The sequence below is a fragment of the Gavialis gangeticus genome, unplaced genomic scaffold (assembly GCF_001723915.1).
Source record: "Gavialis gangeticus isolate Ggan-Ray unplaced genomic scaffold, GavGan_comp1, whole genome shotgun sequence".
Lineage (NCBI taxonomy): Eukaryota > Metazoa > Chordata > Crocodylia > Gavialidae > Gavialis > Gavialis gangeticus.
The window spans coordinates 9746114-9763484 of record NW_017729009.1 but is presented as its reverse complement, the minus strand read 5'-3'; the positions used below and the strand labels follow the sequence as shown (position 1 = coordinate 9763484).

Below are 17371 nucleotides of genomic sequence, written 5' to 3'. Positions count from 1 at the left end.
GCTAGCAGGTCCCTCCTCTCTCCTCACTGTTGTCTATTGTTTATCCCACCCTATTCAAAAGGCCCAGAGCAGCTATAGGCACTGCCCTGATGACAGTCTGGGGAACCAGCAGGATCGGGTCCCAAGGATTAAGAAGCAGAAGATGCTTTCCTGCTGGTTTTAAAGCTCGGTTTTAAAGCTGCTCCTTCCTGGGGCAGGTTTGGGTGTTCGGTCTAAGTTGTAGTCTTATGGAGAGTTCAGATTATAGTTGTACGGGATGGCCTGGATAGGACAGATCCTGCCTCAGGCAGGGGCTTGGACTAGATGTGGCCCTTGGAGGTCCCCTCCAGCCCCTTTTTCTATTCCCCGTATGCAAGTACAGAGATTTCCAGTGTTTCACAGAAAAGTCTGTTGTTCTCAACCAGTTTTAATTTTAAATACAGTGAACCACTTTATACCTGAAGGCAAATATTTTGCCATCCCCAGGCACCACAGAGAAGCTAGCTTTCTTAACAGGCTGCAGTCCAAGCCACTGGGGTTACTGTTGTCAGGGGTAAATCAAGACAGAATCATCCTTTTGGGGATGGAGTTGCAAAACCGAGGCTCTTCCTTATTTAAATGTCTGTGAAATCCAATGTTCTGAATGTTTCTACAGGACTAAATTTCTTCAGCCCCATATCCCAGCTCCACTACACCCTGATAGAGCCCCCTGTGATCACCGGGGACTACATCGACCTGGATTTAAATGTACGTGCTCCGGGATCCTTGGGTGCATGGGATGGTTGGCTCAAGCACTGGGGTTTTGAGTCTGGCAGTGGGTGGGGGACAATGTCAACCCAAATGCAAACCTTTGCACGGCATCAGCTGATGGGGATGCCCAAGAGGATGCCTATTTGCCATAGAAATGTCATGCGATTTCCAGACCTGAGAAGCAAAGCCGGGTGCTTGTGCAGGGGCCAGCTTGGTTGGTCTTGGCAGAGCTTGGTGAGTCCCTTCCTTTCCCTTCTTGTGCTCTCAGGCTGTGTTCACGCTCATGGGGAAGCCTCTTGTTTCGCTGGCCCGCCCGCCTCCCTTCTCCCTGCCGCTGAGCTCGGGATCCGGCGACTCCGTGGTCGTCTTGGGAATTTCGGAGCATTTGCTGAACAGTGTGTTGGCTATGGCACAGCAGTTTGGGAGCTTCAACTTCCACGTTTTCCGGCAGACGGTCAGTGCAGCCTGGGGGGGTGAATGGAGGCCCACCTGCATCTCCTCCGCTTGCGCTGGACCAGCTCTAAAAGTCCTGCAGGGGATTGACCCTCCTTGGCTTCACTGCAGGTTTTGGCTGAGTGAAGACTCAGGAAAGCCTGAGCCAGTCTTCAGCCTCCTAGGAGGATGGCCGGGGGACTTGCAATGGACAGCAAAACTCCCGAGCAAATGCTAGCACACAAGGGCGCACAGGGGTGGGAAGCTGAATTCATTACGGCTGTGGTTTTCAAAGGAGCCGAATGCCTTTGAAACCCCTCATAATGGGGTTCGTTATAGTCTGGCCCAGCAGGATGAATGGGAATCTGCTGAGTGAATGGAAGGCGATAGCTTTTCTTGTGCTCTGGGAACATGAGGACAGTAAAACAATGGGGTGTAGCTGCTTCGGCCTGTGGAAGAGCTGAATCAGCGGTTTGGGACAATAACTACCATTTTCTGATGGTTTGATATTTTTCCTTTCCAGAGTCCTTCCATCGGTCACCTGACAACGTCCCGGCTGGGCTCCTTTATTCCTGCAGTAAGAGATGTTTCTTTCTTTGATGCTGACAGGCGAGGTCCTGCTGTGGACTGGGGGCGCGGGGGAGAGGGGAAGGCTGGAGCTGTCGTCACTCAGCACGGCCCGTGTATGGGGATACTGGGTCCCGCTGGTCTCTTTCCTGCATCCTTGTGCTGGAAATAACGAGCACGAGAGGGGCAGGCACGTCCTGATCAGCAGAGATGCAGGAGAAGAGATGGTGCGTCCATACTGTCAGATGGGAGGGTAGAGGTCTCATCAAGTTGGGAGATTTGGGGCTGGAGGGTCTGTGATCCTGTCCACCTGGCAGCTTGAGCGGGCACAGGGGACGAAGCGTCATCCCTGGTACAAAGTGGTGGGTAGACTATGGGGGCCCTAGCCCCAGGTCTGTCCGTGGGCTGGAGCTCATCCATGGCAGGGACTTTCAGGGTGTTGTAAGTGAGGGCAACTGTTCCTCAGGTGATTCCTACCTGGCAGCGGGGTAGGACACGGAGGTGCACTGGCCAGAGGAGCCCTTCCAGACTCACCCCATGCCCAGGCACACCCGGCTCTGCCCCTTCGGCAGCGAGTCCGAGGAGTGGGGCTCTCAGTCAGAGGGGAAAATCACTGCCCCTTGCTTGAGATAAAGTTACCGGTTCGACAAATGTGTGTGTGCGTGCATGAGTGTGTGGTGGGGGTGACAGAAAGGGATGAAGAAGCAGCCGTGGCAGATGCCTGCCGTGCAAGCCCTAAACATGACTGCCCCGAGTGAGACCTGCTTCTTGTTGGAGCCACCAGGACTTGGGTTTGCAGCGGCGCGTTGGTGGCTCGGCCCCGCTGCCCACCTTAGTCCGAGATGCCGCACACGTGACCGCGTCGTCTGACTCGTCACTCCCTTCTGGAAGCAGCTGGTGCCGTCAGGTGCACCGGAAAGGGAAAGGGCTTAATACCCACTTTCCAGAAACGGAGACCCTTTCCAGTGTCTCAAGGTGGGAAGCCAAAAGCAGAGGCACCTGCAAAGGCTGGTCCTTTGGAGAAGGCAGGTGCATGTTTTGTCAACCCCGAACAAAGGCCACCACCCCTGGCCCTGCGATGGGGGGGGAGGCCATGCAGACGTACGAGGAACGAGCCATGAATCTGCCCCGTGTTGCCTTCTTGAGTGGGCACCTGCCTGCGGTGGAGGCAGTGGACGGGGACAATACTTGCTTTATTGCCTGAATCCCATGCTTCAAGTCTCTGCTGGCTTTTGGCCATGGACCAGAAGACATTTTCCCCTCTTAGATGTATTACATTGCTGCTGGGTTGGCTAGGTTTTTTTCTCCTCCCCCTGAAGCACCAGATTTTGGCCGTAGGTAAAGGTGAGGGCTCGGCAGGGTGTGCTAATGCTCCCAAGGGCACTGAGAAACTTCTTGCATGCCTTCTTGAAATTTCCCCCTTGGACCTTTGAATTTTTGCCCCTTTTCTGCAGCGTGGGGCATGGTCCTGTGGTCATCCACGCATGTTTCACGGTGCCTTTACGTCTCCTGCTCCCCCCCGTGTCACCCCATAGGTGCCTTTCATTTGGTACAAGGATTCTGAGTTTGTCCTGGGGCAGTTTGTGGCCGGGTGAGTGGTGGCCATTGTGGGCCGTTTTGGACATGTGTGTATTGCATGGCTGCCTAGCATGGCACAGGACTGCTCCTTGTCACCTGGGAGGTCCCTTCCAGCTCTGTGCTCTCATGTCCTTAAGCCTCTTTTACCTTGCAGATTGCTCACCAGTTCCCACACCCAGAGCCCATTGGGCTGAAGGTGACAGTGAGAAAAGCCCCCATCGTCACCTTTTTTGAGGGCAAAGCCATCCTGAGCCTGCATCCCTCCATCGAGGTGGTGGCAGCGGCATCCTGGACTTCTGCCTCACGGTCTCTCTTTACCCTGGAAGTTGTAAGTGGAGCTGAGCAGGGGCTAATCCCATCTAATCCCCTCATCCCCGGTCCACTTCCTTGGACGAACAGAGGGACCGTCTAGCCAAGGCCTGGCCTCTCTCCCTTGAGTTTTCACACCTTCCTGGACACCCTTCCATGAACATGGCTGGATGGCTCGCTGCAGGCCAGCCTCACCGTGGTATAACGTGCTGGTGACCCATGTCGCAGCAGGGACGTGGTTAGGCCCAAGCAGACTTGCACCCAAGTGGAAGAGAGAACCGGCCTCCCACCAACATCTCATAGGTGCAGCCGGGATCGATCCCCACTGGAGACAGGATCTCCGCCTGCAAGGACCGGGGCTGATGCTGGTCACTCCTGCTCCATTTCCCCTCCCTGTTCTCAGGGAAGAGATTGCCTCGCTGCCTGCCGCCTCTTGCATTGCTGAAGGCATTTACTGCTTCACCCTCAATTAAGTCACTCGGCAGCGCAGTTATGAAGCAGCTTGTCCCGGGCAGATTTACTTTCTTGAGTGTAGTAGTCCTAAAAAGGCAAGAAGTCAGATGGGATGGAGCCATCTATTTAATTAACTGCTCTTTTTTAATCTCTTCGCAGGATGTGGCTTTGGTTCTCCGTTTTGCTGTGACAGAAGTGACGCTGCAGGCCTCTGTCTCTCCGCAAGGGTCAGTCTAATTCTGTTTTGCTCGTGAGGGATAGTTCCTCGGACCTGAGCTGGGCAATGCTGAGGATAGAGTGGTTCAGAAAACTACTTTGCAGTTTGATGGACCGGAGGAATTTTTGAGGCTTGGACTCTTGAAAAGATGTCGGCATCCAGTAGAGAGCGCAGTAATAAATCCACCTGTGTCTTTCCAGCACAAAGGTGGACAAGGTTCTTTGGGTAGATGTGATCTCTTTTATCAGACCAACTAAATACTTCTTTTAGCTGGTCCAATGCAAGGTATCAGGTTTACCCAAGGAATCTTGTCTGCTGACATCCTTAGACCAGCAACCAACAGTCCTTTTCAGCACCCGTGCATATTGCAAAGCTACGGGAGCGGTGCAATACGTGTGTGCCACTCCTCCCCTTGGACCCTCCTATAGTCTGTACTGGACATTACTCATTGCTGCTCAAAACAGCGTGGTGGCCAAGGGCCGTGAAAGGAATAGGCTGGGTTTTTATTGCTTCTTTTGTCTTTGCTTTATGCCTGGTGTGCTTGCTGATGGGAGGAGGAGGCCAGTGGTGTTGACAAGCAGTTCGTTGTTTAACTCCCTTGTCCCCACTTTAAACAAAAGAGATTTGGCTGTTTTTGATGACCATTTATAACCTGCCTTCTGCTCCAGAAAGTAAGAGTGAGCAAACCAGCCGTTTTGAGAAATGTCTCCCATTTGGGAACAGGTTGAAGCTTAATGTACGGTAGATCACTGGAGATCCGCCTTGCCTCCACCCAAAGCATCTCGGGGCAAGTTCTCCTTGTTCACTTCCTTTATTTTTCTTCCCCTCCAGTGGTCTTAGGTTTGTGCTGGTTTCTTCCAGAGTTGGATCTGTGAATGTAAGTGCCCATCTTCCTACCTTCTTTTATGTATGGCAGCCAGATTTCATCTTCAGGGGAGATGTGATCATTACCCACTGATTTGCTTTGCTTTGCTACCCAGCGATGGCTTTGTTTTCAGGGCCGATCTGCAGTCATTAATTTGCAAAGCTTTTGGGGGCGGGGGATTCAATCTTTGCTGCGGTCTTGGTGTCATGTTCCTCTTCATCTACCACCTATGATGTTTTAGTTTTTCCGGGGGTGACAGTCCCTTGGTATCTGTGCTGAAGGCTGCCCTACAGCATAATACCATTTCCTAGTCCATGCTATGCCGTTTCTGGAGAGATCGCTTCATGCGGGGCTGGGATGATACAGCGGGGTAGTGAGCTTAGGGGCCCAGAGGAAAGCAAGAAGGGGACTGGACCCATAGTGCAAGGATATCATCGGTCCACAATCTCTTGGCCCAACAGTGAATGCATTAGTGCGAACAAAGTCTGTGCAATATTAACAACCAGGTTGCAACAGACTCTTGCCTGTCGGCTCATTCCTCACGATGTCGACATCCTCTGCAAGGTAAAGCAGCTGGGTTGACCATGTTTCTCCACGGGCAGGTCTCCTGGGTGACTTGTCTCATCGCCTCTGCTTTTGAGGAGGCGCTTGTGGCTCAGCTGAACGGTAAGCAGGGTGGCACTTGGTGCCAGTATGGGGGTGTTGCTTGGCCTCCACTATGCTCTCACGGGGCAGAGAGAAGGGGAGCTGCCAACCCTGCCGGTGGGGGGATGGTTTGCCCAGGGCACCTCTGAAATGTTTCCCATTAAATCTCATCATAGTCCAAAAGGCTTGGCTTGCGCTGGCCTTCCTGAGACCTTTTCCCCCACGAAGGCAGAGGTGAGCTGGGTCACACCAGAGCCCTAACCGTCTCTCCTGCTTCCCCCATTTGTAGAACAGCAATAATAAATGCTCCCCTCTCTCCGAGGTGCAGCAGCTGCGATGCAGAAGAGGCTGGTAGCATGAAGGGTCAGATGTGTTGGGTTTTCCCCCCCTTTAAAGGGGATTAAGCTACTTGATGTCAGACTAGAGAAAGCCGTGGTTTTCTGCCAGCGGCTCCAACTCCCACCCAGCGCTTCTCCGCGGAGGGCTGGGGGAGTGGTGCGGGGTGTCAGTCTGGACAGATCGCATCTCCAGAGAGTGTTTTATCCGTTCAGGGTGACAGGAGTCTGTACGACTAAGTGACTTGGCATTGCTCCTGTGCAACACAGAAAGATTTATGCCGTGTGCCAGCCCCGTGACTCGTGTCGGGGCTGTACTGGTCATCTCAGTGAATGAGCCAGTAGACTGAGACATCAAACCATGTAGCCTGCCAGCATAAGCCCCTCTAATCTGTCTGCTTCAAAAGTCCTTGCTTTCTTCTGAAGAATAGACATGGCAGAATAAATGCCTGCCCGTGTCCGAGCCGCCTTGCTCTGCAGCACCGTGTCAGGGCAGCTCCCGGGGTGGGTTTGGAGAGCCGGCCAAGACCCTTCATGGCACCATCATGAAGCGGCTGAGCACAGCACAGAGCTATCACCAGGCATCCTCTTCTCGGGGTGTTTAGTGGCCTTTTGGGCTACAAACGGCTTCTGTAGTTTTAACCGCCTGCTGCTTGCTGTTTGTCTGACTCCGTTTTCAGCTGTGCTGAGCATAGGCATAAATCTGCCGTGCCTGGATAACATCAAGTATGTCCACCCCCGCACTGAGGTTCACAAGGTGAGTGTGCAAAAGCATGGGGTATTTCCCTGCGGTGCCCTCTCTCGGGTCCTGTGCACCAGCAGGATGGGCGGTGCGTCCCTCAGCGGAGAGCCGCAAACTGGAGTGGGGGGCTGCCGGTGTCGGTAAAACCAGGCGTCTCTGCTGCTGTGTCACTGGGCAAAGGTGCAAAGCGGCCAGTGCACTTGCTGGCAGCCTTCGCAGGGGTGCCTGGAAATGTCTGAGTAATGGGTGGAAGAAGCCTGGACATGGGCTCCAACCTGCATGTCTCTGCCATCGGGCTCTTCACTAACAGCTTTTTGCACAGAGGTTTGCTGCTGGAAAGCAAGTGCTTTCACTGCATCAGAGGGGTCAGGATATCGGTGGGGGGGAACTCTTAGTCTTTTGTTGGCTCATAACTTTCCTGATCACTAAAATGAGGAGATTTCAAGTGGTCTGAGGCTGGCATTGCGGGAAGGCTTTGGCTGAGTGCTTCTCAGGATGCTGTTTCCTGTGACTCAGCCCCTTGACCTTTCTGCCTCTGACGGTGGGGCTGTGTTCATATTATTATCATCGTGTTATCATCCAGATGCCCAACACCATTGCCCTCCACATTACACCTGTTCTTGCAGTAGCAAGAGTCAACAGCTCCTTCTGCCACCGTGGGAACACGCTGGTGTCCTCACAACTGACCTTCAGCCTCAGAGGCCGTTTCCTTTCTCTTTGGCCTGGTCTCCGCCAAGGAAATCTTAGCTTCCCACTACTGCTAACAGCAGTCCAGTGCCACCAGTTTAGCAGTACGGGGAGTCCTGGAGTAGACGCCTTGCGGATATTTTAAGTCATTCAACCATGTTCAGAGTAGGAGTAGCTGAGATAACATCAGCAGGAGCATTGCTCAATCCTCATCATTTCTTCATCCAACAGGGTTATGCTGCGGTCAGTTGTGGCCTTGACTATGCTCAGTGAAGCGAGGAGAGGAACAAAGAGGAACAAAGAGGAATAAAGCGTAACAGTTTTACTTGGCAAAACAGTCGTCGTGTCAGTCCATGAATCTGATGGCTTAAAGACGAAGAGCAATTGGGGCGTCTTAGTTGCATGACTTTGTAGCTAACACGTCTGGCATTTGGCTGGGGGGGTGTCTCTGCTGTGGAGCGTACATCATTTATATAATGGGGTTTGGCAACAGTCATTGTTGCACTGGCTCTACTTAGTTTAGGCACCATCTGCATCTTTCCCAGACCTCAGGAAGGGCATTTTGGGCATGTCTACATGTGCATTTACACCAGCTTAAATTTACTGCCCAGCAAGTTAGTAAGCAGGAATAGGCTGGTGTCTACACATGCAGGCATTAAAGCGCATTAACGCTGTGTGTGGACTGACTTGGGACTGAAGTTAGTCCCAAGTCAGTCCACACACACTGTGATTGTGCAGTAAGACATCTACACGTGCGTTTCTGCGCAGTAATTAAGCAGGTGTAAATTTATGCTGAAGTTGGTGTAAGTCCCCATATTTACTGTTTGGTACAGGAGTGCATGTGTAAACGTGTGCCCATACTGTGCAGTAATTTTGGTTACTGTGCAGTAAATACACGCGTGTAGAGGCGCCCTTTGTTTCCAAAAGCTTGCAGAACAACTCCCCCAGCTGCATAGTTGGTCTAATAAAAGATATTTATGAAACAGATCCTGCTTCTTGCCCCTCCCCAGGCCCCACCGTGGCTTCCACACCACCACAATCCCACTGCCTTGTGTTGTAGGTTTTGCTCATCCTGCTCTCGGCTGCGTTGCTGTGTATCAACGTGTCGGTTAGTTAGTTGTTTTACTCCATCATCGACACATTCCCCTGGAGTTGGCTGTTGGGGGCCTGCTCTGAGAGATGATGCAGATGGTACGGACGCATATGTACCTGGCCTCACAAGCTCTCTCTACGTGTATCCATCCTCCTCTTGGTCCAACAGATGTTTTGTTGGAGCAATGCGCCTGTGCCAATCCTGAGATCTCTCTGTGTCCGAGACAGCAGACCCTCAAGCTCATTTGGTTTGCAGCACAGCTGCTGTTTCATGTTGAGCACCGAGGGCCATGTGGGTCAGACGTTGCGCATTTTCAGGGTTGGGGTTGTTCCAGCTGATCATGTTTTACATCATTTAAGACCATTTGCAAAGACAAGCAGGGACAGATCCAAAGGTAGCTTCCCTCTGCAAGGACAATTGAGCAGCAAATGTGCGTGCATGTTTGCTGCATGTTCACATCAGGTAGCGGCACACACGAAGAAGGAGCAGTAGGCATTTACACACCTGTGTGAGTTCATTTTGGGTGTGCATTTGATATCCTCCCCTGGCCCTGAGGTCTGGTAGCTGTAGCTGTGCTGCTCTTGCGTTTGTTGCTGGGCGTGGATCCTGCTAGCTGGGGAACTCGTTCTGTCGCTGCGACGCCGGGTGATTTTCCTGGTGAGAGTCTGCTGCTGAGTTTGCTGTGTGCACAGAAACCAGGAGAGGTCACTACAGCCCTCCTTAAACACAGCGGCGAAGCTTGCCTGCGCTTCGTGCCAGATGTGCCGTGCAGGGGTGGACAAAAAGGAAACGGCAGCAGGCGCAGTTCCACACCCAGAGACGAGCGCACCTCAAGATGCTTGGAGGTTGAGGCAACCGTCCCAAGGTCGGGGGTCTTCTCCTCAGCTGGTGTAAACTGGTGGAGCCCCTTTGCGTTTAGATGGGGCTGTGCTGATTTCTAGCAGCTCTGGATTGTATCCTGAGCTTGAAAATGGACTAGAAATCTCAGGCAGAGCCATAGGTTTTATTTTCAGGCATATTTAGATGTTTTTGTTTCTGCTGCTGCCGAAAACTGCAGGCTGCTGAAGAGATGCCCCAAAATTGGGAGTTGTCGGGAAAACTGTAGAGGAAGGGGTAGTAAAAGAGGACATTTAAAATAAAAAATGAGCTGTGTTTTGGGTCAGGAATCTGGTATTTTTAGTCCAGCTGGCTTGGCCCATCCACGTGGCGCTCAGCACTGCTGTCCCTTTAACAGGGCTCTTACATAGCCCAGGGCACGGCTGCGTTTGCTGCCCAGGATCTCTGTTCATTTTGGGGAGCTGTGGGATGTGCTCTCTTTGCTTCCCAACTTTGCTGGGGGTGGGAGGGAGTATTTAAAAAATGAAGCTTAGAGCTGAGCTGTAGGAGGTTTGCAGTCTCCTCTGGAGGCAGGGAACAGCAGCCAAAGGGATGTTTCTCCTTTCTAGCATGGTTCAGGGAAAGCCAACAGCCGGTCTCCCATCCCCAGCTACGCCCCTGGGAAAGGCAGAAGGTCACGGGCGAGAGCCCTCCTGCATTTCGTAGCCCAGCTCAGTGCAATGAAGCCACGTGGCTTTCTATGGCTAGCAGCACATAAGGGGGTGGTGGGACTAGCCTCGCATCTGGCCGTCTCACGCTCCCCAGCCCAACGACCTGTTTACAGCCGGTGGCACCTTCAGTAAAAGCCTAGCGGGAGGGTCCAGCTCGGTGGCGAGAAGCCTGCGAGCATCGGCACCAATGGCATCAGATGCGCTTTTGCTGGTAAATGATGCCACTTTGTTTTGCCCTGAGAGGCAACGAGCTACTTTCCTCTGCTGTGAGCTGGCCGCATGTGCCCACGCTCCCGTGTAGGTGGGAGGTTTGCCCTGTTGTGTGCCGCCCGCGTCGGCACGCGTCAGTGCATTTCTGCACAGGCGTAAAGAAAACGCTACCAGAATCGGACCAGAAACGTGGCACGAGAGGAAGTCTTTAATGAAAGGAGGAAATCTTGTTACAATCCACGGGTCTGAGCCGGACAGGAGCAAGACTTTCCAGCACAATGTCGAATGCACCCTCAACGTAAGAGACTATTCTTAGAAAAGCAAAGAAGTATCCTTAACATTTCATGAAGGAAAGAAACATGGCTCACTATTTAATCCATCAAATCAGAGAGACCAAAGAACAATTTCTCCGCAGATCTGAAGTGTCTGGGGGTAAAACAAGAGGAAAGGAGCTCCCAGCAAAGTTTCAGTTATCAGTGGCTTGCTGTCCATCTCCCTCGATGTACTCGAGGTTTACAGGGATCAGCACATAACCCTGCAGAAGGGAAAAACAAAGATTAAACAAGGCTCCTGGTTCTCTTGGTTTAGTTTGGGCTCACAGGGTGAGAGGGACCTCCGGCATCGTCTGGTCCAACCCCTGCACAAATGCAGCAATGCTATTTTTAAACCATCCCTGTCCAGTGCCCGATGCGCATCCAGCCTCCTCTTCACCAGTCCCAGTGAAGGCGACTCTGTCGCAGGCTACCCTACAGCCTTGCTTTTCTAATCACAAGGAAGTTTTTCCTGAGATCTCATCTCAATCTGCTTTGCTGTCCTTTAAAACCAGTGCCTCATTGCAGAGAGTTTGCCACTTGTGTTATTGCCTCTTGCACATCCATCCCTTACACTTGGATGTGGAGGGCAGAGCTATTTTATTTAAGGCAATAACACTTAGTTCTGGGGGTTAGCAAGCCCAGAGGAGCCAGGGTTCATGCCTACTTTTAACCTCCATTTCAGAGAAAGGAACAAAACTCCACGCCAGGATTTCTCCGTGACGGAGAACTCATGCAGGGACTTTTGAGTCTGGATCCCAGCTTTTGCAGGCAACGACATCCCGAAATCCCTCATGGTTTCTCCCGTGTGATGTGAAATTCTGCAAGGGTGTGAGGCATGGGAAATAGTCCCCCGTGTTTGCCTTCCCTTCTCATGCACGTGGGAAGTGCCCGTGCTGCTGGGAAAGGGAAACCAGCCGAGCAAAGCTCGCTGCCCCCAGTCATAGTTCCCAGTCACCCCTGGCCACGCGTGCCTGAGACTTCACTGGAGGGTGCATCTCCAGGGTGGCATCAAACTACCGAGGAAGCTACTTAAAAATCCCCGCTTCTCACCTCGTGGATGGCAATGCTAATATCAACGTAGTTGAAAATGAGACTCAGGTGCGGCAGAGAGATCCCTTCATGCAACACCTCTGAAAAAGAGAGGGGGAGGAAATGAGTGGCTGCGTCTGGATAATGTAAAACCGCCTTCAGGCTCGGCCTGTCAGTCCGCGGCCCTCCAGATCTTAATGGCACTCTGCTAATTCTCCTCCGCTAGCCTGCAAGTCCATCACCCGAACAGCTTGGAAATGCCGCCGGGGCCTCGGAGAGAAGCTAGCATTTGTTTTACATGCACTAATTATTTCCGCAGCGTCATCCAGCTGCAAGGTGCTGTAGCTGGGCACACAGCTGAGGGCCGGTTTCTAATTTCCTTGGCAGTGTTGCAAGCCAGAGTCTTTCCGCCGCCCGCGATAGATCTGTTTTTGGAATGAATCAGAGGAGGCTTTCGTTCGCAGCCCCTGGCTCGATCTCGCGGACGTGCATCCCTGGCTCTGCTGCTTCCAGCTGCGAGGAACCGCGCAGAAACCTTCTTCCTTCTCGCAGCTGGAGGTGGCCGTGCTCACCGGACCAGATGCCCAGTTCAGACTGATGTAGCCAGCTGATTACCACTGATGGGCCTGGCAGGGAAGGGTGCAGGTCATGGCGGAGGATAGTCGGGCCTGGCAGCGCGTGCAATTCTGCAGGGAGATGCTGAGCTTTTTTCTCTTGGGAAGAAGCACACCAGTTTGGGTGGAAGGACCAAGCTTAGGGACATGAAGGTTTTGGAGGGTTGCATTCACCCTTCCTGGTGCCAAATGATGCAAACTACTTTGATAGGTGGAGGGCATGATACAGAGGATTTTTCCAAGCCCAGGGGGAGGGGGCTGGGGGAGGCACCGTTCTAGTTTCTGCCCCAGGAGGGGCACAGAGCTGCCATTAACATGGGCCAGCACCTAAACCGCGTGGCAAAGAATGGGGGTTGCATCCAGACCATCGCGGTCAGAACCTCCTGGGTATAAACAACGGCCCCGGCATCCTTACCATTCATACGGGCCAAGATTTCTTTCTGAATTACATCGCCAAATAATTCCTTCAGCCAGTCACCCTGCCAAAGGAGAAGAAGCTCAGTGACTGTGGGACGGATCGACACCATAAGAAAGGGAGAAACCAGCCACAAAGAGGGAACAAATCCGTGGTCACTTGGGTTTTGGACTCTGCTAATCCCATATCTCTCTCGCTGATCCCGGGGGCTGGTTCGGCCCTGATAAGGGCATCGTTAGTACCAGAAGTAAATACAGTAGTGCATTAACAAACCCAACTCAGGCTAAGTTGCCCCCCTCCAAATCGGAGACACCCAAAGTCAGAGGCTGCTGCTTAGGCTATCGGCCGTCGTCCCTTGACTTCTGCAGGGGAAACTAACACAGGCGTTCCCTGCCCGGAGAAAAAGAGAGGGCATGAGGCCAAGGTTGTAATTTAGATCAAACACAGACCAGGCTTTTAAGCAAACTCTTCGGTGGACACGAAGCAAGCTTCGCTTCCCACCCCGGAGAAGGGAGCGCAGGGAAACCAGCGCTGTGCCCCTTCCTGAGTACAGAGACGGGAGGTAATCAGGTACTTACCACAACAGCACCCACTTTAGAAGAGGCCACGGAGAGCGTGAAATCACTGCAGAAAGGAAACCTGCTTGAGATCGTGCCCTGTCCCTTTGGGGGAAAATTCACCAGCTTCTAGCTGACAGCTCTCCTAAGAAAACGTATCTGGAGCTGGCTCTTTTCACTGATGACTAAAGGTGCCGCCCCACCCTTGATTCAAAGGGGTAGGCACTTGCATGGATGCCCACCCAATGCACCAAGATCCCAATAAATATTTCCTCATTGAAATGGAGGAATCTTAGGGAAACTTTCCCTAGGCCCCTTGCCACTGCTGCTGGGGAGCCCCCCTTCCACACCCAGCAAGGAAAAGGCATCGGCAGACTCGTTACCCTTCCACTTCAAGAGTGAGCATCATCTTCACATTGTCAGCGGTAACCTGCAGTCTCGCGGTCATCTCCTGCAGTTGAAGAAGAAGGCGGTCAGCCTCCAAAGCGGTCCTGTCGCGCTGTGCGTGCATGCTTTGCATGTGTCGCTCTGCCTGACGGCCAATGGCTTGGTGCACAGCTGGCCCCAGCGGCGTGTGGGTGGAGGACACGAGACAGGCGAGCGACCGTGCCGAGCACATGTTGCAGGGCTCTGCTTACCACATCCAGGCTCAGGAGGACCTGGAAGCCTGGGTTTTGGACCCCGATCTTGATGGTGGGAGAGAGCATCGCGACCGCCTCGCCTTCCTTCAGGACCACTGTGGGTGGCTTGGGGAACACCACTGCTAGCACCAGAGCCACGGGCTTTGGGTACTGGCTGCTGACCTGTTGCTGTGCAGAGCAGACACGACCAAGTCAACACTTTTTGTGGCTTTGAGGGGTTCTCAGCATTGGTGGCCCTGGCAGCTTTCTTAGCTTGGGGGTGGATAAGGGAGGTTGCAGGTGCCCCGCTCCATGGGGCTCGGTGCATGGTTGGTGCTTCTAGCTCTGCCCTTCATCCCTACCCAGCTGGGTTCAACCACCTCCCAAGAGCAGGGAAGTCACCCTGGGGCAAGGGTCAGCCTGCCCCATCGATGCCTCCCATCCCCGAACTCAGGACTCGGTGCCCTCGTAGCACCGGTCTGCTCCGAGAGAAAGGAAGGTGAACCGCAGACACGTTGCTAACCCCCGAGGCTCAGGACAAGGGAGCAGTGAGCGTCACGCACCTTAGCGCCCTGCTGTGCTAGGCTGGCGGTCGTTAGCTCGCTCTGCAAAAATGAGAATAAACCTGGTTATGGGATGGGCAGTGATGACTTCGGTGGCTCCCGTGCAGCTCCAGCTCTGCGGAGCTCAGGGCTGGGCAGACACTAAGTGAAAAGGCATCGCTGCCCTCGCTGGGCATGTCCCAAATGAAGCGGCTTTGATGTTTCTGAGGAAGATGCTTGGCTTGCGTTTGGGCTGGTGATTTGGCTGATGGGACTAGGCACAACTCATTGCCAGCTCCTGGATTTCAGTTGGTGACCTCCAGGAGATGCTCCAATGGAGGGCAACAAAAATTGCTGGGGCACACAAACTGCTGGGGCACATAAACTGGGCTGATTGAGTCTGGAGAAGAGAAGACCGAGGGGGATTGAAGAGCAGCCTTCAAGTCCCTGCAGGGGGGCTGCAAAGAGGACGGAGCTGGGCTGGTCTCAGTGGGGGCAGACGACAGGACAAGGAGCAATGGGCTCAGGCTGCAGCAAGGGAAGCTGAGGTTGGATATTAGGAAAAGCTCTCATGAGGAGGGTGGTGAAGCACTGGACCAGGTTACCGAGAGAGGTGGGCAACTCTCCATCCTTGTAGGGGTTTAAGACCCGGGTAGACCAAACCTTGGCTGGGATGATGTAGTTGTGGCTCATCCTGCTTTGAGCAGGGGGTTGGACTGGATGTGACCTCCTGAGCTCCCTTCAACCCTCATTTTCTAGGATTCTGTGATTTCTGTGATTCTCGGCCGGCAGTACCCCTTGTGCGAGAGAGCAGCTCTCTTGTGACTGGTTGGTGGCGGAGTCAGGGGGGAAAAACAAACCAGCCGTGCCCCCAAATGCTCCCTCCCTCCTCCAGCCCAAAGCGGCTCTGCTCACCTGGATGGTCAGATTCAAGGCTCCGGCCACGTGTAGGGCTAGGAATAAATTGTTGTAAAATTCCTGGGACAGGCTGATGGTGACGTGGGAGGAGCTCTCGTCCTCCTGCTCCGGCAGAGCAAAGGGGGCCTGGCTGGGAGGAATGGGGATCTCCTGCCCTCCGAAGAAGAACGTGGTCTGGAAGAAATGCAAGAGGAGCGTGAGCCATACCCCACTTCAGAGGAGGCTGATCCTGCCCCCGGGGACGGCAGACAGGTCCCCTTCATCTCTCTGGCATTTAGGCTTGGAGGTGGTAGAGCCTCCAGGAAAGATGAAAGCCCGTGCCTTGGGATGCGAGGACCAGGAGGAACCCAGCACCTACCTGCAAGGGCAGGTCGATCCATTTTCTGGCAAACACAGGAGCGCTGAGCGGGACATACTGGATCTGGCCTTCTGCGAGGAGTGGCAGCTTGTCTGCAACCAGCCAGCGTGACCAGGGGAACATGAGCAAGAAAACACACCCCAATAAAGCAGTTATGGGTAAAGAAGACGTGGAGCCATCTCCTGATTCCAGACAGCTTATGGCCCCCGACTTGTCCTAAACGGATGGGAGTGGGTGAGGACTTGGGGAAGTGCTTCCTTAGCCTCACCCTTCTTTTGTATCTGTACTAATGGCCCGGAGCCGGTCAGGGCCCTGTTGCAATGATTGAGGCTTAGTCTGATCCTTTGGTAAAGAGGAGGGGCAGGGCCCGAACCTTTGCTCAGGGACACCGAACGGGAAGCCCCATCCCAGGTTGGAGTCATCACCCATTAGACCAGGCTGCCAGGACATGGGATGTGTGGAGTAGAAAACTGGGAGGGATGGGTCTCCCTTCCCATCCCCACCCTCTGTAACAGAGAGAGCCCATGCATGCATGGGGGTGCCCGAGGGCAGGGTACTTTGACTGCCCCCCTCAGCAGATATCTGCACCGTTCCTTCCAGTTTTGCTGAGAACGGCCATGGCCTCGGCTCCTTCCCGCCGGATCTCACACCCTCGCCTTGCTCTTGCCAGACATAGGAGCTCCCCTGGGCTGACGGCAGACCACACTCACCCAAGAGCTCGTGCTTCTGCATCTCCTGCAAGGCAGGTGCCTGCAGGATTTTCTGCCTGAAGCTTGCACCTGCACCAGGGTTTACATCTCCACAGCACAAATGTGATGCTGTGCATGCACCCTGAGCTTGCTGCGATGGAGCCCGCTCGCAGACCAGAGCCTGCACCGTCCGCAGCAGGGGCAGTGGGCCAGCTCTGGAGCTGGACGCCCAACAGCGCCCACGGCAGGGTGCCGTGCCTCGGCCATCTGAACACTTGCACTACCGGGGTTCAATGGGTTTTAGCTAGCACTTGCAGAGCTGGCCTGGGCTGTCCCTGCTCGGTGCTGCCTGGCTCCAGACAGCTCCTCTGGGCTCTTGACCCACGGCTAGATTGAAGCCGGCTGGAGCTCACCTGTCGCATGGGCTATCTTGCTGTTCTGCCTCAGGACAATGGTGCTGATTTGCAAACAAGCCTGTGGAGAAAGGTACAAAGCCAAGTGAAGGGGCCTGTGGGAGCCTGGAGGCTGCCTCCCTCCGCGAGCCCAGTGCCGGGGCAGGGTGGTTCACTTCCAAATATTTCTCCTCCGGATGGAATCGGGGTCCTGTTCTGCTTGAGGAGAATAGGAGGCCTCTTGCAGCACCTGTTTCACATTTACAAGGTGCATTTCCTAAGCCAGGAGTGCAGCAAGATCCCAAATGGCTTGACTGCTCTAAAGCTTTCCCAGCTGTTGTCACTTTGCTGCAAGAGGCTCCTGCACCAGAGCCAGGTCCCATGCCCTGGGCTGAATGTGCATGGGACTAAGCTGCTGCAGAGCTGGTCCTGTGCTCCCTGGTCAGATCTGGGGTAAGCTGGACCAGAAAGGCTAGGCATGGTGGCTGGACATGCAGCTTTTTTTTTTTTTTTT

The 17371-nt window shown here is 53.7% G+C and overlaps 1 protein-coding gene across 1 annotated transcript; it reads left to right on the top strand.

Annotated features, from left to right (window-relative positions):
• Nucleotides 1-574: 574 nt before the first annotated feature.
• On the top strand, nucleotides 575-7945 carry BPIFB2 (BPI fold containing family B member 2). The gene is made up of 8 exons (XM_019509743.1): nucleotides 575-726; nucleotides 998-1183; nucleotides 3461-3634; nucleotides 4228-4295; nucleotides 5117-5162; nucleotides 5753-5816; nucleotides 6811-6887; nucleotides 7791-7945. The coding sequence occupies exons 1-8, from the start codon at nucleotides 598-600 to the stop codon at nucleotides 7830-7832; spliced, it is 786 nt and encodes a 261-aa protein (XP_019365288.1). The 5' UTR covers nucleotides 575-597; the 3' UTR covers nucleotides 7833-7945.
• The last annotated feature ends 9426 nt before the right edge of the window (nucleotides 7946-17371 follow it).